The 16,133-nt window shown below is 40.6% G+C and overlaps 1 protein-coding gene across 1 annotated transcript in view; it reads right to left on the bottom strand.

Moving 5' to 3' along the window:
- ZMAT4 (zinc finger matrin-type 4) overlaps positions 1-16,133 on the bottom strand; it is a 2,083,697-nt gene that overhangs the window by 1,882,728 nt on the left and 184,836 nt on the right. The window contains exon 2 of the mRNA XM_044083036.1: positions 14,297-14,398. Coding sequence (XP_043938971.1) covers positions 14,297-14,398 — 102 coding nt within the window. The remainder of the gene's footprint in view (positions 1-14,296; positions 14,399-16,133) is intronic.

Raw genomic sequence — 16,133 nt, 5'->3', positions numbered from 1 at the left:
CAGTAACACAGTTGATGCTAGAGCCCAAAGTGGAGAGAAACAGGAGCGGGAGGAAGGGGGGTGGGTTGCAGTGAATGTGAGGCCACTGAAGCCAGCTCCTACAATCATAAAATCTTTCAGTGTTACTTGGAGGGCAAAATACACATACTAATAAGTCTTGAGTAGCTGGCACTTTCCACCATCAGAAGAGTTCACGTTAGGGATGGGTGGACTTTCCCAATAGATGATGGCAATGTAGAGCCTTTGGTAATATCACTGTTTGGAGCAGCAGGGGACCTGAAAGAGAGAGAGGACAATGGGTGAGAAAAACGCAGAGTATGTAAGAGGGTGGTAGGAAACTGGACAAGTATAGTAGTAAGGAGAAACATAGAGCATGTACTGAGTCTAACTGAAGAGACAGGTAGAGAAACTGAGAGTAAGCAGAGGGGGATAGAGAGGATTGTTAGAGGGAAAAGGAGCGCACAGAGAGAGAGTTTTTAGGACTGGGTCAGAGTGAGAGGAACAGACCAGGAGAGAGAGTTATCAAAATCAAATTGGAGTTCAGACTAGATACAAGAGAATAGGCAGTGTGTCATAGGTCTAACAATATACAGCAGACTAACAAAATATATGCAAAACCACAATACATATAGCTGTAGATGCAATACAAGGGCTAGCACAAGTCAGATGAACAAGTTGCAGGCCAAAGCATTAAGCACATGATATACAAAACACTTTGTTGTACTAGGTCAAAGATCCTATAGCAACTTATAAAACATTTAAGCAATAGAAATGTTTTAGTTCCAAGTTGTTAGCATTCTCTGGACACTATCAGCATTATGCCCTTAACAAATTATAGCTTATTATGTTAATAACATGTAGAAAAAACAAAGCCTTTTGAGCAGTGGTTAAGTGTACTTTGGACCATGGGCAAGACATGTGCCCTCTACCACCCCACACACTTTTTTTGAGACCATGTGTAGCACCCCTGCTCTGGCCCAGTAATCAGAGAGTCTCAGTCCTCACCACTGGCAACAGTGAGGAGTATACATACTGGGAGAATGACAAGTATACACAGTAAAATGCAATTTCCCTTAAGAGAACACGGAGACCACAGTCAGTGGTGGAGCTGGTTTCTCCCTCTTTCTCCAGATCCCCAATAAGAATCCCCACTGGCACAGCTATAAGGTTGAGATCTCAGCTGAGTGGCCAAGCTAAGACCTTCAACACCCTCTCTGTCCAACAAGTGTTTTGTGTCCCTATCCAAGTAGCTCACACACACACTCACACACACACACACACACACACACACACACACACACACACACACACACCTGGGAAAAGTTGGTACAGTTTTACTAGCTATGCTCCCTTCTGCCTAGACTATGAGGTAGTTTTCCCTGTCACCAGCCAGATCCTTATCAGCTACTTTTTAAGACCTTTAACAAAGGGTTCCAATCTTACTGTGTAATGTTACCAATAATCCATATGGTAGTTTGACCAAGAGCCAGGCTATTAGGAGTTGCGTGTACAGTGTCACCAATAGATATGCAAGTACTCTAAGAGCTTAAATAACTCTAAACAGACCAGCCACAATTGAAAGGTTCAAATATATTTAATAATAAATAATAAAAGAACAAGAAAATACTCAGTAAACAGTTACTTTAGAGTTGAAAATAACAGAAAATATTTAAAACAACATTGCAGGACAGTCTCAAATGAAGAAAACATCTAAGCTATAATTTACTATATTCCTCTCTGAATCTAAAAGAGTTGCTATGCCCTAAAAACTTACTTACAGCAATTCAAGTGCAGGTAGGTAAATGTTCTTGTTAGGTCAAAGACAAAGTACAAAATGCCTTCTCTCTCTCGGAGAGTTCTTAATTTAATATCTCAATTATTGCTGCTGGGATCCTTGCAGCATGTCATCACTTTTTGTCACCTGACTTCAGTTCCCAAGCTAAACCCTCATTAGAAGCTAACAGAATTTAGCATCTCCCTGTGAAAAAGTACATATCTGTCAGATGTTCTACATCTCAAGCCTAGCAATTACTACTCTTTGAAGACAATACAAAAAAAGTCTAGCTTTAGACATTGTGTCTGCTAATGCACTGAAACTGAGAGAGCATTTTTTGTTTATGGCCTAGCTATAAAGTGACAACCTCAACTATTAAGTTTTGTGGGTTAATCTCCTGTTAAAAAATATATATCTAAACTTTTACAATGGTGCACAAAAAAATCTCTTCAGCACACGTCTATGCAGTATGACATACAGTTCTAATATAGTGGTAACACAAGCAATTGCATCCTGCTGATATTCACAAATTACATATAACTATTTACAAAATTCCAGATGGGCTGGCGGTTTGATTCTAAATTCAGATACATTTGGGATGTATAGCTAGGCTTAAAGAGGCTCCTGTGTTTGTTATCCTGGTATACACATGCAATTTAAAATTTTGTGGGTGGATAGGAAAAACAGGACATGTGTGTGACAACACACACACATTACAGATGTGATGCGAGTGTCCCAGCTATGGGACCATTATTAAAGAAGGATGACTCCTTTAAAAAAACATTTGTTTTAATTAAACTATTAAAGTGAATATTGACAGTCCCAAACATTCCACCCAGGGCGGACTGCCCCTCGGGCCCCCTCCCCAAGCTGTGCCACCGGGTTTATCATTATTTAGTAACTATGATCATCAGTGATTTGCCAGAAATCCACCCATTTTATGAGAAATCAACCAACATTAGGCAAAGCCTAAAACATTTTTCAAAATCAAGGAGAGTTTAAACTTGATTTCACAAAAGCAGTACCCAAATAGTAAATGTTCAGACTTATTTCATTAGAAATGTACACTGGTCCTATATTTAATGATTGCAGTCTTCAATGATTTGTAAAACAAGACATAAACGTTTTGAGGGCTAAGTCAGGAACATTATTTTAATTCTCACAAATAGCAGACCATGAAAATATTCCATTGAATAAGCTGCAGCAGAAAATAAATGGTAAAGAAAAGGGCATCTGATGAAATAATGGGATGTTTCATACATATCCTAATGGGCAGGCATTGGTTCTCATCCATATTGTCCTGTGGATCAACTGACAGGGCCCTGCTAGGGAAAGGAAGGTTATCAGGTATTGGTTGGCTGGGTCAGGGGGCAGTGGGCAGGGCCAACCAATTATTAGCCATATTAACACGTGGAGAAACACGCATGCACACACAGACTGAGTGGGTACAGGTGGCCTTTGTGCTGATGTGAGAACTTATGTCACCCCTGATGGAAATAATAAATTAAATAAATTTAATGATAAATGGAATAAATGCTGGTACTGCAAAAACATTACAATGAAAACAAGGCTGTAATGTTAGACTTTATACTGAAATGTGGGGAAGTAGTCAAATATAGAGTTTTATCAAGAACATTTTCAACATGCCAAAAGCAGAGTTGTGGGGATATTAAGATTCTCCAGTCATATATCCCAATGTGGGGAAGTAGTCAAATATAGAGTTTTATCAAGAACATTTTCAACATGCCAAAAGCAGAGTTGTGGGGATATTGAGATTCTCCAGTCATATATCCCAAGATGATTTCTGGTTCTTAAATGATCTTTAGTCTAAACATTGGCCTATCAATCTAAGGATAAACCCAACACTGGTTGAGCTGACAGTTACTGTTGGGGCGCATACTGACTTGGTATATTTGGTAAGTCATTTGAATGAGTCCAGCTATTAGGTTCTTCAGATTGTGCTCCTGGAAGTTTGTGGAAAATGTGTGCAACTTTACATGAATGAATTGTATATACTATGAATGACAGTAAGAACTGAGCCAGTATTACCTTTTTGGTTGTTACATGGCATCCACAAGCAGATGAAACATGGAAATCCTACTAAAACTGTGATTTTGGGGGTCACGAGATAAGCCTCTGTCAATAAGATAATACAGTTTCTTCCACTGACCCTGCCAAAAAGCTCTCACCCTCCTAAAGATCTTATTTTAGTATATCTGTGTTTGCTCAGAGGAATTAGATAATTTATTACATTATGTGATGTTACTTTTCAGTAACTTTATATTTCATGACTTGTGTGGTGTTCAGTGCTTCAGAAAACTACTGTAATAATTAGAAATTTGCACTGGGCTTTCCCTTTGTCATACCTCTGTTAATTTGTTCATTAATGATCAAATAAGCACAGTGTTATGTTTGTTGCTTTGTTCAAATTTTAGATACAAGCAAGTTTGTTAGCATAAAATTATTTGTGTAATCATGACTCGGTGAATGAGAAAACTGCAATTGCTTAAAAACCACATGGAAATAAGCAATGTAACAATTAATGGAGGGGTCTTGCTTTGTTTCAGCCAAATAATCACACAATCTGAACTTTTTAGATATGTAGCATGATTTAGAACCCAAGTCCAGCATGGCAATAACCCAATAAATCCTTACAATAGATCCCGTAAAGGGTGCAGTAAAAACATGTATTTAGTATATGGTGCAGATATCTGTGTATGTGCACACACACACACACACATGGTCCTCATAGCCTGTTTTGTCTGTGCTGATATATTTAGTCATGTCTCCCGTTATCAGCACCAAGTTATATTGTCCTGTTTCATCTAGTATGCCCTGCAACTGCTGTCTGAATACACACACTTCCTTGTTCTCACAACTTTGCTGTCGGGCATAGGCTGGGATTATGAATACTGCCTTATCCTTACACTAGAGTCTGATTAGTCCATCACATTGTTATAAAGAATTTGTGTTCTTACATTCGGTAAACAAAGGTTTACAAGGAGTTCAAGATATGTAATGAAATAAGTTATAAAAGTATGTAGGAATGGAGATTCTAGTGCTGTATAGGTTTGCAAAGAGTTTGAGATATAATGAAGTAAATTAGAAAATTATCTGGGGGGTAGATATTAGAGTCTAGGAAGATAGTGGTACTAGCATATGACCATGAAAATAGTGGTACTAGCATATGACCATGAAAGTATGATATAGAATTTATTTTGTATTTAGGCTGCCTGTTCTAAATAGGTGCATCGAAAAGGTTTCTAACTTTGGGTTTACAGGGGATGCATGAAGTGGGGTGGCGGATGAATGGGACAGTTAGACAGAGAAAGATGAGAAAGATGAGAAGTGTTAACAGGGAGGGTAAAAAAGGATGTATTGATTCAAGTGCGTGAAGGAAAGTTGCTGGTGTAATGATTAGAGGAGGCAAAAAGTTAGTCATAAAAAGGTTGTGCTTTCACTAGAGGTCTCAACCTGCTGATGAGCCGTGAAGTAAAAACTAAATGATAATTAACATGTCCTAACATAATAAAATAAGAAAAATACACAAAAAATTTAACTGACAGTACAAAAAAAAACCTCAGAAGCTACCTAAAGCTCTGTTCAGTAGAAACTTCAGTAATGAAGCCCATTAAAGACAATGGAGAATAAAAAGAAAAAAGTTGCATAAATGGAATATACATGCAGCTACTCTGTAGAATTCATGAAATGTTCTTGTTGCAGGATTTTGGAACCCTGCTCCTGTATTGTGGTTTTGCACTCACCATTTATTTATTTATTGTATTTGTTTACCGGGAAAGTCCACTGGGCCTAAGAGACCATTTTCAGTGGAGGCCCGGGAAGAAAATCTCCGACAAGAACAGATAAAGAGAAAATGAAACATTATTTGGTGCAGAAGTAGAAACAGTGTTGTACTTGGTGATTACAGTAATATATGCAGAATATATACATAAAAGCAGGAATTTAGCTGTTTGCCAGATGAATTCAGTCAGAGAGGTATAAACAGAGATATATTGATCAGCATTATCGTACCAGTATCAACAAGGGGTTGGGAGGGTGGCCTAATGGTTAAGGTGTTTGCCTTACAAAGAAGAGGTGCAGGGTTTGAGTCTCACACGGGATAATTGGCTAGGCTTAAAATAGCTCGCAAGGGCAGTTAGCTTAGTACTAACTAATGATGATTATGTAGAAAATAGTCAGCAGTAGCAAAAAGCATAGGAGTTTATCATACAAGGAGAAGGAAGAGGTTAGGTTATAGAGCAGATACATAGCCAGGAAGAATTGAAATGGTTTATCAGTATTTGTTTGAAGGTGGCGGTTCTGCCTGTATTTCTTATAGAAGGTGAAAGTGAGTTATATAGTAAGTGATGGTGAAGGAGGAGAGGAGTTGACCAGCAGGTAAGGTGGGCTTTTCTACTTTTAGAAGTAGAGGATTTTCAGATTTAGTTGCCTGCTGGGTTGGTATTTGGCAAGTAGTGTCAAGACAGGACAGTCTGTGGGTATGTAGATTTTGTGCTCTATAGTTAGTTGGGTGAATGAGAGATGGTTGGGGGAGTTCAAGCCAGCCTAATTATCTCAGTGAGTTACAGTGGTGGGGTGGGAATTTGGCCTTGATGGCAAATTTGTCTACTCTGTTGCAACACATATCAAGTTTGGATTTTTGTAGAATTTTGGATATTAGTGAGGAGAAGGGCCCCATAAAGGCGAGAGGGTATTAAAAAGGTTGTTGCAAGTGTTTGTGTAGTAGAGAGGCTAAGAAAGTGTCTGTCTGTAGAGTATACCGAGCTTTTGGTGTATTTTTTGATGATATTTTTTATGTGCAAGTCAAATTAAGGTTTTCATCTATAATGCCTAGTAGTTTAGTGTGTAGGACAGCTTTTGTAGTGGTATTGTCTTGGGCTTTTATAGTGAAGAGTTTTTGTATCTGGGGAGTGGTTTCCTTAGGGGTAAAAAGTACTAGTTTAGTTTTTTTTTTTTTTATTTAGGGCAAGAGGATTGTTAAGTATCAAGATTCAGTAGAGGTGAAGGCATTCTGGGTGATTTGCTGGAGTTCAGAGCTGGAATTTGCAGTGCATATTATTGTAAAGTCATCAGCATACTGGATTACTCAGCATTGCAGGAGAGTGGCATGAAAGTTGTTAATAAATATGCTAAATAAGAGAGGACTAATTATGCAGCCTTGGGGTACCCCTGTGGAAGTATTGAGGAAGGAAGTGTAACACTGTTGCCATTTGGTGGATTGCTGCCTGTTGGAGAGAGAGCTATTGAACCATGGTAGGATACGTGGGAAAATGTGGAGGGTGGATAGTTTAGTGAGGAGGATGGTGTGGGAAATTGTATCAAAAGCTTTGGAGAGGTTGAAGAAAAGAAAAACTATTATTTTGCCAGAATCCCATGTCCAGGTAACTGTACCAAGGAAGGAGAGGAGGGCAGTTGTGGTGCTGTGTCCTGTTCTGAAACCAAGCTGAGTGGGTGAAACAATTTGGTTTTCAAGCAGGTGGTTGAAGAGTTGGACATGGATGCATTTTTCCAGTATTTTAGAGAGGGGTGAAGGGGTTCTTTAATTGATCTGTTAATGAGTGCGCTGATAGGATAAAGCTATAGAGTTAGCAGTTAGCTGCAGGAAGTGTGAAGGTAGATTGTCAAGGTCCAGCATTCAGGGTATTAGCTTAAGTAACAGTTTTTTTTATTGTGACGATGGATATGGGGGAGATTTTCAGGTTGGAGCCGAGGATAGGATTGTTTTCTGGGATGATTTGGTCATCAGCTGTCATGGTGGTGGTAACTGTAGGAAAGGTAGTGGTTAGGCTATAGCTATGGTGTCAATGAAGTAGAAATTGAAGAGGGTGGCAAATTTGGCGGGGGTTTTGTGTGGGTCATGGGATGGGTTGCTATGAGATGCTGAGTGTAATTTTTGTGATTATCTTAGTTGGCTTTGTAGGTGGAGGTAGTGGGCTTTTTTTATCTCTGGTTATTAAACGTTTTGCTTGGTTACAGAGTTGCTTGTATTGTAGTAGAGTTGAGGGGTCTTTGTTTTTCTGACATGATTTCCAGATTTTATCTCTTGTGGACATGACTTCTTAATTGGATTTTGAGAGCCAGCTTGTATAGGTATGTTTTATTGATTTTTGGCAGGTGAGTGCTTGCCTGCTAAAGAATTCAACAGCCTCAATAAGTGGTAGGGATTTGAGGGGTTTCCAGTTTACTTTAGCTAAGGTTTATTTAAGTATGGATTGTTGGAACTTAATCAAATTTCTGGTTTATTTAGGTTCATAGGTTCATACTAGGCTATCTGCCCTAGGGCATTTATAAGCCTAGCCAGAGTGTGTTTGGCTTTCGCCACCCATTTTAAATTAATTTTGCTATGCCCTTTTTCGAGGTTAGTATACTGTGCCTCTGTCTAACAGTGACACAGAAGTGATACCCGGGGTAAAGCTACGATCTCCCATCCTCGCATCAAGATTCCTCTTGAAGAGAGTCAATGAGGGACTCTGCCTAACCTGGACTGGGATTTTATTCCAGAGTGAAGGGAGCCTCTGGGTTATGAATCTGTCCCTCCAGCATGTCCTATTTATTTCAGTGATGAGGTTCAAGACTCTCGAGCACATAGCTCGATGGGATTTGGATTTTCTGAGGTGCAGCATGTCCATTAATTCCGGGTTGGAAATGGCTTTATACGTCAGGCACAGATCGCCTCTGAGCAGGAGGTATGCCACTGAGTAGAGCTGGAGTTTCTTTAACCGGGCAGCATATGGCATCTGTTTGAGCCCTTTGATCCTCTTGGTGAGGTACTTTTGGGGTCTTTCCAGTTGCTGCAGGTGTCTGGTAAGGTACATCCCAAAAGGGGCATTATACTCAATTATGGGCCTGATGAGGGATGAGTAAAGAGGCACGATGACCTCCCCTGATCTAGATGTGAATCCCTTCATGATTAGGTGGGCTATATAAAATGTTTTTCTAACCACTTTGGCCATGTGGTTGTCAAATGAGAGATTGCTATCAACTTGGGTCCCCAGGTCCCTAATTACTTCTTCTGTACTTAATGGATTATCACCTATGTGGTAATTTGTGGGCACTTTGTTTTTGCCAAAGGGGATGATTATACACTTTTTGGTGTTTAGCTTGAGGCCATGGCTCTGGCACCAGTTGTCTGTTTCTATGAGGCCCTTTTGTAGGATGCTTGTGTCGGCTGGAGAGTCGATTAGGGTGCCCAGTTTGCAGTCATCTGTGAACTTGGTCAGCCACAGTCCTTCCATGTTGGCCTGTACCTCCAAGAAATATATACCGAACAAGAGAGGTCCCAGGACTGAGCCTTGTGGGACGCCACTTGTAACTGGTTTGGAGTCTGACATGGCTCCAGCAATTCTAATCATGTGGGTTCTGTCCTTGAGCCAGTTTGCAACCCATCTAGTGACATAGGGGTTTATATTTAAGCTGGTGAGCTTATCTATAATGCCTGAATGGGGTACTGTATTGGAGGCTTTTGCGAGGTCCAGGTAGGCTATGTGGACCACCTTCCCCTCGTCAATGGCATTGGTGACTGTTTCAAAGAAATCAACCAGGTTTAAGAGGTAGGATCTGCCATTAACAAAGCCGAAATGGGTAGGATCCAGTGTCTCTAGGTCCCCAATATCTTTATTCATGAGGTCCATGATGATCCTTTCCATAGCTTTGCAGACCAAGCTAGTCAGGCTTATGGGGCGATAGTTTCCAGGATCCATTGAGGCACCACCTTTGTGGAGAGGGACCACTGTTGCTGTACACCACTCTTTGGGTACATATCCTGTAGTAAGGCTGAGATTGAACAGTAGTTTTATGTTTAGGTTTAGTTCTTCTTTGAGTTCATGTAGGATGCAGCCCGGGACACCGTCTGGTCCCATTGATGCTGTGTTTTTTGCTTTGGAGAGGGTGGCTCTTACCTGAGCATCTGAGATGTCAGGGGCAGCACTCTGCTGGGATAGATATTTGCCCTTTGGTGGGGAGAAGTTTGCACTGAACCTGTCAGCTAGGATGTTGGCAATGTCTGTGGGTTCAGTGTAGTTTTTGTCATTTTGGACCAATTCTGAGCATATCTGGGAATTCCCACCCAGGTTCCTAACATAACTAAAGAAAGCCTTGTGATTATCCTTAGTGTACTGTGCAATTTTTCTCTCGAAGCTGGCCTTAGACGATTTTATGAGTGCCCGTAGTTTTTTGCTAATACTGATCAGAGATGCCTTCCCTTTTTGGGATTTTGCTCTATCATGTAGTAGCTTCCTCCTTCTATTGTATAGTTTGTTTCTGGCTGGGGTCCACCAGACAGGACGTCTGCCTTTGGAGGATTGGGTCTTGGTTTTATTTGGGATTGCATGATCTATGCATTCCTGAAGGTGTTCATAGAATGCATTTATAAAGGATTCTGCAGTCTGGGCCGTATTTTCCACAGGCCCGGGGGCTTTGAAGGATTCCACCTCGGTTTTGAGGAGTGTGAAATTTGCTTTAGAGAAGTTTTTCACTGTGGTTTTCTGGGAAGGGGGTGGGGTTGGGATGTGAATATCCAGTGAGATTAGTTTATGGTCTGGTCTTACCAGTGAGAGATACACTTCTGGTCTGGAGCATAGAGTCCCCCTGTTGGTGGTGATCAGGTCCAGTATGTTTTCCCCTCTTGTGGGAGTGGTAACAAGTTGTTCCATAGCATTTGAGTTTATAAATTCTAGGAACCTTTGGGCTAGGGTGTTGGAGCTAGAGTAATGCTCCCAGTCTATGTTTGGGTAGTTGAAGTCGCCCAATATAATGGTGTTTGGTGAGACCTTCATATTTTCCAGTGTTCTCAGGAAGGCCGAGTGGGGTTCCTGGGTTTGGGAGGGTGGTCTGTAGCAGGCTATAAACTGGAAGGCAGTTTTACCCACTGTTAGTTGCACATGGATAGTCTCTGATGCTTCGTGCTGTGCTGCCAACCTGGAGGTGTGGGTATCTTTGATGAATATTGATACTCCCCCTCCTTTTGTGGTTCGGTCCAAGTTTTGGGGCCGAAAAGCATGGTATGAGGTATAACCTGGTAGTGATGGGGTGCTCTTGGGAGCCTTGAACCAGGTTTCTGTTACTGCACAGATATCGATGTTCTTCATGCTAAGGAGAGTTTCGAGTGCATGCATCTTGAGGTTTAGACTTCTGGCGTTGAGTAGAATTACTCTTAGTTTCTTATCCCTTGTGATACCTATGGAGGTGGGTTTGTCTTTTGAGCCTTGCCTAAAAAAGGCACTATAGGGGTAGCAAGAGCCTTTGCCAATATCCGAAAGCCCAGGGGTGACAGGTGCAAGCCATTCCTAGCGAAGCATCGTGGCTTGTTGAGCATGTCATCCCAGGCTGACAGGCATTGGATCCCCTTTGAATGACACCAATACTTAAGCCAATTGTTGAAATTGATCATCTTGTCTTCATATTGTAGCATCATTCTTGGTGAGGGTAAGATGCTACTCAAGGTCAGGGTCATACCAGCCTGGGCTACATGCTCAGAGAGCTCCTCTATGTCTCTTTTCATGTAGTCCAGGGAGGTACGTCTCAGGTCATTCACACCAGCATGGACAATGACTGAGTCATATTTGTACTTGCCTTGGAGTGACCTGAGTGCTTGTGTTATGTGGAAGATCCTAGCGCCCGACAGGCAGCTCATCGTGACCTTCCCCTTGTTCAGCCTGGGGAGCGGGAAGTCAGTGTGCCTGACGATAGTCACCTATTACAAGTGTATCAGGTGTGTTGTTTAGCCTTAAGGGCTGTGACTGTTCGGCACACTGGCTTTGTGAGCTATGTGTTGCACATGTTTTGTTTTGGGGTAGCAGTTGCTTGGGTCTCTGCTGTGGAGGTCTCTGCTGCTTAGGCAGATTTTTATTTAGAGCCTCCGAGTATGTTTTTGTGTGTTTATGTGTTTGGTTTGCTGTCGTGGTAGGTCTATGTAAGACTGGAATTGTAGTGAGTGTGGTTTCCTTCTCCTCCTGACTGGTTACGCCAGTACTGAGTTGAGAGAGCTTAGCCTCCAGTTTGGCTATATGGTTGCATCTCTCACATGTGTTGGAATTTGTTGGGAGGAGGAGAGGGTTGTCTGTGTACATGAGGCAGTTGTAACATTGCCTCAAGATTCCCAGATTCACCAGCTGGACTGGAGAGGAGATTGACAACTGACCTTTGGACATGCTAGAATAGTATTGGGAATTCCTTCATAATTGAAAAAAAGGGCCAGTGGGGAACAAGGTACTCAAGGGGAGTTTGTGAGGGTGTAGTGCTTTTAATTTTTTAGTGCTGACTTAATGAGCAAGTGCCAGGTAACTTAAATGCAATGTGTTACAGGTAACTTAAATGCAAAAATGACAAACAGTAACTTTCTTTCAAGTGAAACAAGGAAATAAGTACAGTAAGCAATGCAGATCACTAGGGATCCACAGTAGCGGTGAAAAACCGTGTTTTAGGTGGAATTAGTGTTTCAGGGAAATAACAAGCAAACAAACAACAAGCATATAAACAAAGCTAGATTCAGCAGGCCTGGATCTAGTTTATGCTACAGCAAACAAGGTGTACCAATTTCAGTAAGAAGCAGTTCAAATATGCAGGTACTATAAGCCTTTAACCAGAAATTCCCAGCTCAGAAGGGCAGAGTCCAGCCTCTCCTCCCACAAGAGTGCAGACCACGAACCCTCTTAATGTAAAATAACTGGCCTGAAGCCCAAGTGCTTAAACCAGAATTAATACGCTTTTAGAATAACAGACACTGAGCCCTCAATCAGCAGTTCCCAACTTAGAAGGATGTAAGCTACCTGTTCTGCCACTACAGTGCAGACCACAAACCGTCTTAATGTAAAACAACTGGTCTGAAGCCCAAGTGCATAAACTAAAAGGCTTAGAATGAGTTACACCAAGCAGTAATAAATACAACTGAGTACTTTTAAGATGACGCATAAGCAAAATAAAGTAGGAAGAAGCACAAATACAGTAAAAGCAAATACATTTTTTTTTTTTTTTAAGTGGAAAGAGATAAAGGAAAGAGAGAAGGGAGTAGCAGAAACTAAGCTGATTGGCCATCTCAAATGTTCTCCCTGTACTGGGTAGAATGAGGTAATGACACTAGACTGTGAGGAGGGTCCCAAATCAAATTTACACTAGGGGCAGGCAACAGCAAAGCCACCAACTATAAAAACACTATGCCAACAGGGAGGGAGGGTGAGAAACAAACTACAGAAATGTTTCTCACAGCTGAAAAGCAGCAGTGAGCCTTTAAATGAAAGTTTTAAAGAGCTAAAGGAGCCTCTTGAAAAAAAGAGTTCAACTGCAACAAGTTATCAGAAACAAACACCCCAACAGATGCTTAATAAAAATGGACAATTTCCAGTTAATACCTCACACACAGTGAAACTAGCTAGAAAAATACACAGTACACAAAGTGCTATAAATAACAAAGAAATAAAGAACAAAATAAACAAAAAACAGGATACTTAATGTTATATATTATAGCTCCGAGTTTCCTCAGTGTCTTTCCTTCGATCAGCTCAGTGTGAAATGGCTCAATGTTAAATTTGTATTGGTGTTGGCTTGGACTGGGGTAGATGTGCTTAGGATACATGCTGGGTGGTGGTTGCTAATGGTATTAGGTAGTATGCCTGCAGTGGTGATATTGTTAGGGTGGGACACTAATAACCAGTCTATTGTGGAGCTCCATTTGTTATTTTTGTGGGGTGTGGTGATGTCTTGAATTAGTTGGGAGAAGTTGCAAAGGTTTCTTTTTTGAGGGGTTGTTTTGGGCAATGTCTAGCCAATCAATGTTTACATCACTTAGGATGATGGTTTCATTATCTGTGTCTTGGGATGCCCAGGCAAGTATGTTTTCTAATATTGGTATGTTGTTTTCCTGGAGGAATATACAAAGCAATTATGCAAATGTTATAAGTTTTAATATAGAGATTAGTACTTCGGCTGGGGAGAAGTTGGGTGTTAGTTTGGAGAATGGAATTCAAGTATATTTTCTGGGGAAGAGTATTGCTACTCCCCCTCCTTTCTTGTGGTGTTGATTGGCTCTTAGGCATGAGTAGCCTGAGGGGAAAAAATTTGGCATCTTTTACATACGATTTTAACCAGATGAAAATCAGTCTCTAAACTTAGGAGTTGTTTTTTTACATCATATTCCTAACGCAAATGTATTGCATACTATTTGAGTGGCCAGAATACTTGTGTGTGTGTATATACATATACATATATATATATATATATATATATATATATATATATATATATATATATATATATATTTATAGTACTCCTTTGCATGTGTTCTGATATATTCCTTCTAAGACATTGTACATACATACATATAGAACTCAAAGGACCCAGAGCAATGCATGCATCCAATATAAAATACAGAAAGCACATCACATTTTTCTAGTTCAGATTATGTAGTGCAATAGAAGTACTTTTTCAGTTACCTCGGGCATAAAGGGAAAACAAACAATGGTTGCCTATCAGCTACAGTGGCGGTAGAATTTGCAAATTTGTTCTTACCTCATAATGTGCCACCCTCTGGGATCCAGATATAAGCTGGGCAGTACAGACTTTACAGTACATCTCTGTGAACAAGTTCTGATCCAGCTCTGATGACTTCATCTAATTCAAGGTAAAAACAGAGAAAAATCTCACAATGAAATGATAGACAATCTCCTTTTCATTGGAGTACAGTACTTCAAAAAGTTACAGATAATTAGATACTAGAGACTAAAATCCAATACATTATAAAAAGAATGGTCTGTTGATCATTATGTATATTCTTCCCTTTAATTACTATAAGAACATGAATGAAATAATCATGATCTATAGGCATATGACAGGTCAGTGAGTTCCTCTACATATTGTTAATTAGGTTTGCCGACTCTGCAAATAAGCAAGAACTTGTTCTGCTTTACAGTGTGTTGGAAGCAGTAGGACAGATTAAAGAAAAAAAGTAGGGTGAGCACCATTTCATTTGTAAAGTACAACTTTGTGGCATCCCTGTATTTGTCTGAGCCCCAACTCCTCAATAATCCATTCTTTGCACTAACCAATGTTTTCCATGGGAAATTATTGGGGCAGTATTTATGTTTGAGCCAGCAGTGATTTTTTTTTCCATTTTTGGAGAAACTTCTCACTTTATTCATGAAGCTGTTTAGTAGTCAGTCATATGTTCATAGGGAGGGGGCCCTTGCACCCACATGGGGTGCAGGTGATTCACTTCTTAGTTTCTTCAGTGGCTTGATTCCTGGCCAGTTTTAACTGCATGAGTTGTGTTCTCAGATAGATAAACGTAGGTGATAAGCAGGTGAAGCAAACTTTGTACATGCAGAGCCGTAGATGTTCTAGTGAGCCTTAGCAGTATTCCATAGCTTTAATCTCATTCCACTTTCAATGCTGAGGGCGGTTAAAAAGCTGTGGAACTACATGAAAACCCACCTCATTTAGGTAGCACATTCAACACAGAATTGTGCCTTCTTGGTAGATGGATTGTTGGAGTATGCTAGACTTGAGCCTTGTATTTTCAGACTCAGTTCCTCTATTAGTAGCCTGTCAGACTATAATATCCTGTTGCTAGTACACAGAATGCTTATTGCTATGCATCCTTCATAACAAACACCTACTCAAAGCTTATGTATGACATAGTAATGTCTTATGCACTCAGATTTCTGGTCTCACGTGTTATTTCAGTATAGTCAGTATGGTTACACTGTAGGTAAAGCTTTTAAATATGATGCAGGTGACTGTGGTTCAAGCAGTGGATCCAGCACCTGAGGAATCTGCTGCAGGTCATAGGATGTAATAAGCCATGGCTACTGAGGAGACAGGGAGATTTACACTGGAGGGCAGCCCTCTCTTATAAATTGAAAGGTTAGCCTTGGGCCCATAGCAGTGTCAAAGCCTGTACAAAGTGTGTTGTAAGTAGGCACAAAAGATGGAGATATCAGTGCATGCACTCACTATTCGACACGTAGGAACCAAATGAGGAGTAGAGGGTAAATAATAACCTGCGTCTGTGGATGACTACACTGCGCTTCACTTTCACAATCAAATATTCCAGCAATCAGTGCAGTCAACTACTACCCACCTTAGGATGGTGTGCATTTCACATTAGGTAAGTTGGGAGAAATGGCTTGATCAGATAAGATAGACAATGAGCTAGACAGAGGAGAAAAAACTGAAACAATGCTCAGTTATGCCAGTGTGTTAATTACTGAGGCCATTAAAAGTAATGTCAGCTTCATTGTACTGACTTAAGGCCGCTAAGCTTATTGCGTGTGATCCTGTTTTTACTGACTGTGTGTGTGTTGTACATTTGTTTGCATATCTTTAAGTGCTTTCATGCATATACACA

The sequence above is a fragment of the Protopterus annectens genome, chromosome 9.part0, assembly GCF_019279795.1.
Source record: "Protopterus annectens isolate FY-2018-M chromosome 9.part0, PAN1.0, whole genome shotgun sequence".
Taxonomy (NCBI): Eukaryota; Metazoa; Chordata; order Ceratodontiformes; family Protopteridae; genus Protopterus; species Protopterus annectens.
The sequence above is the reverse complement of the archived record's forward strand: the minus strand, read 5'-3'. Positions and strand labels throughout refer to the sequence as shown.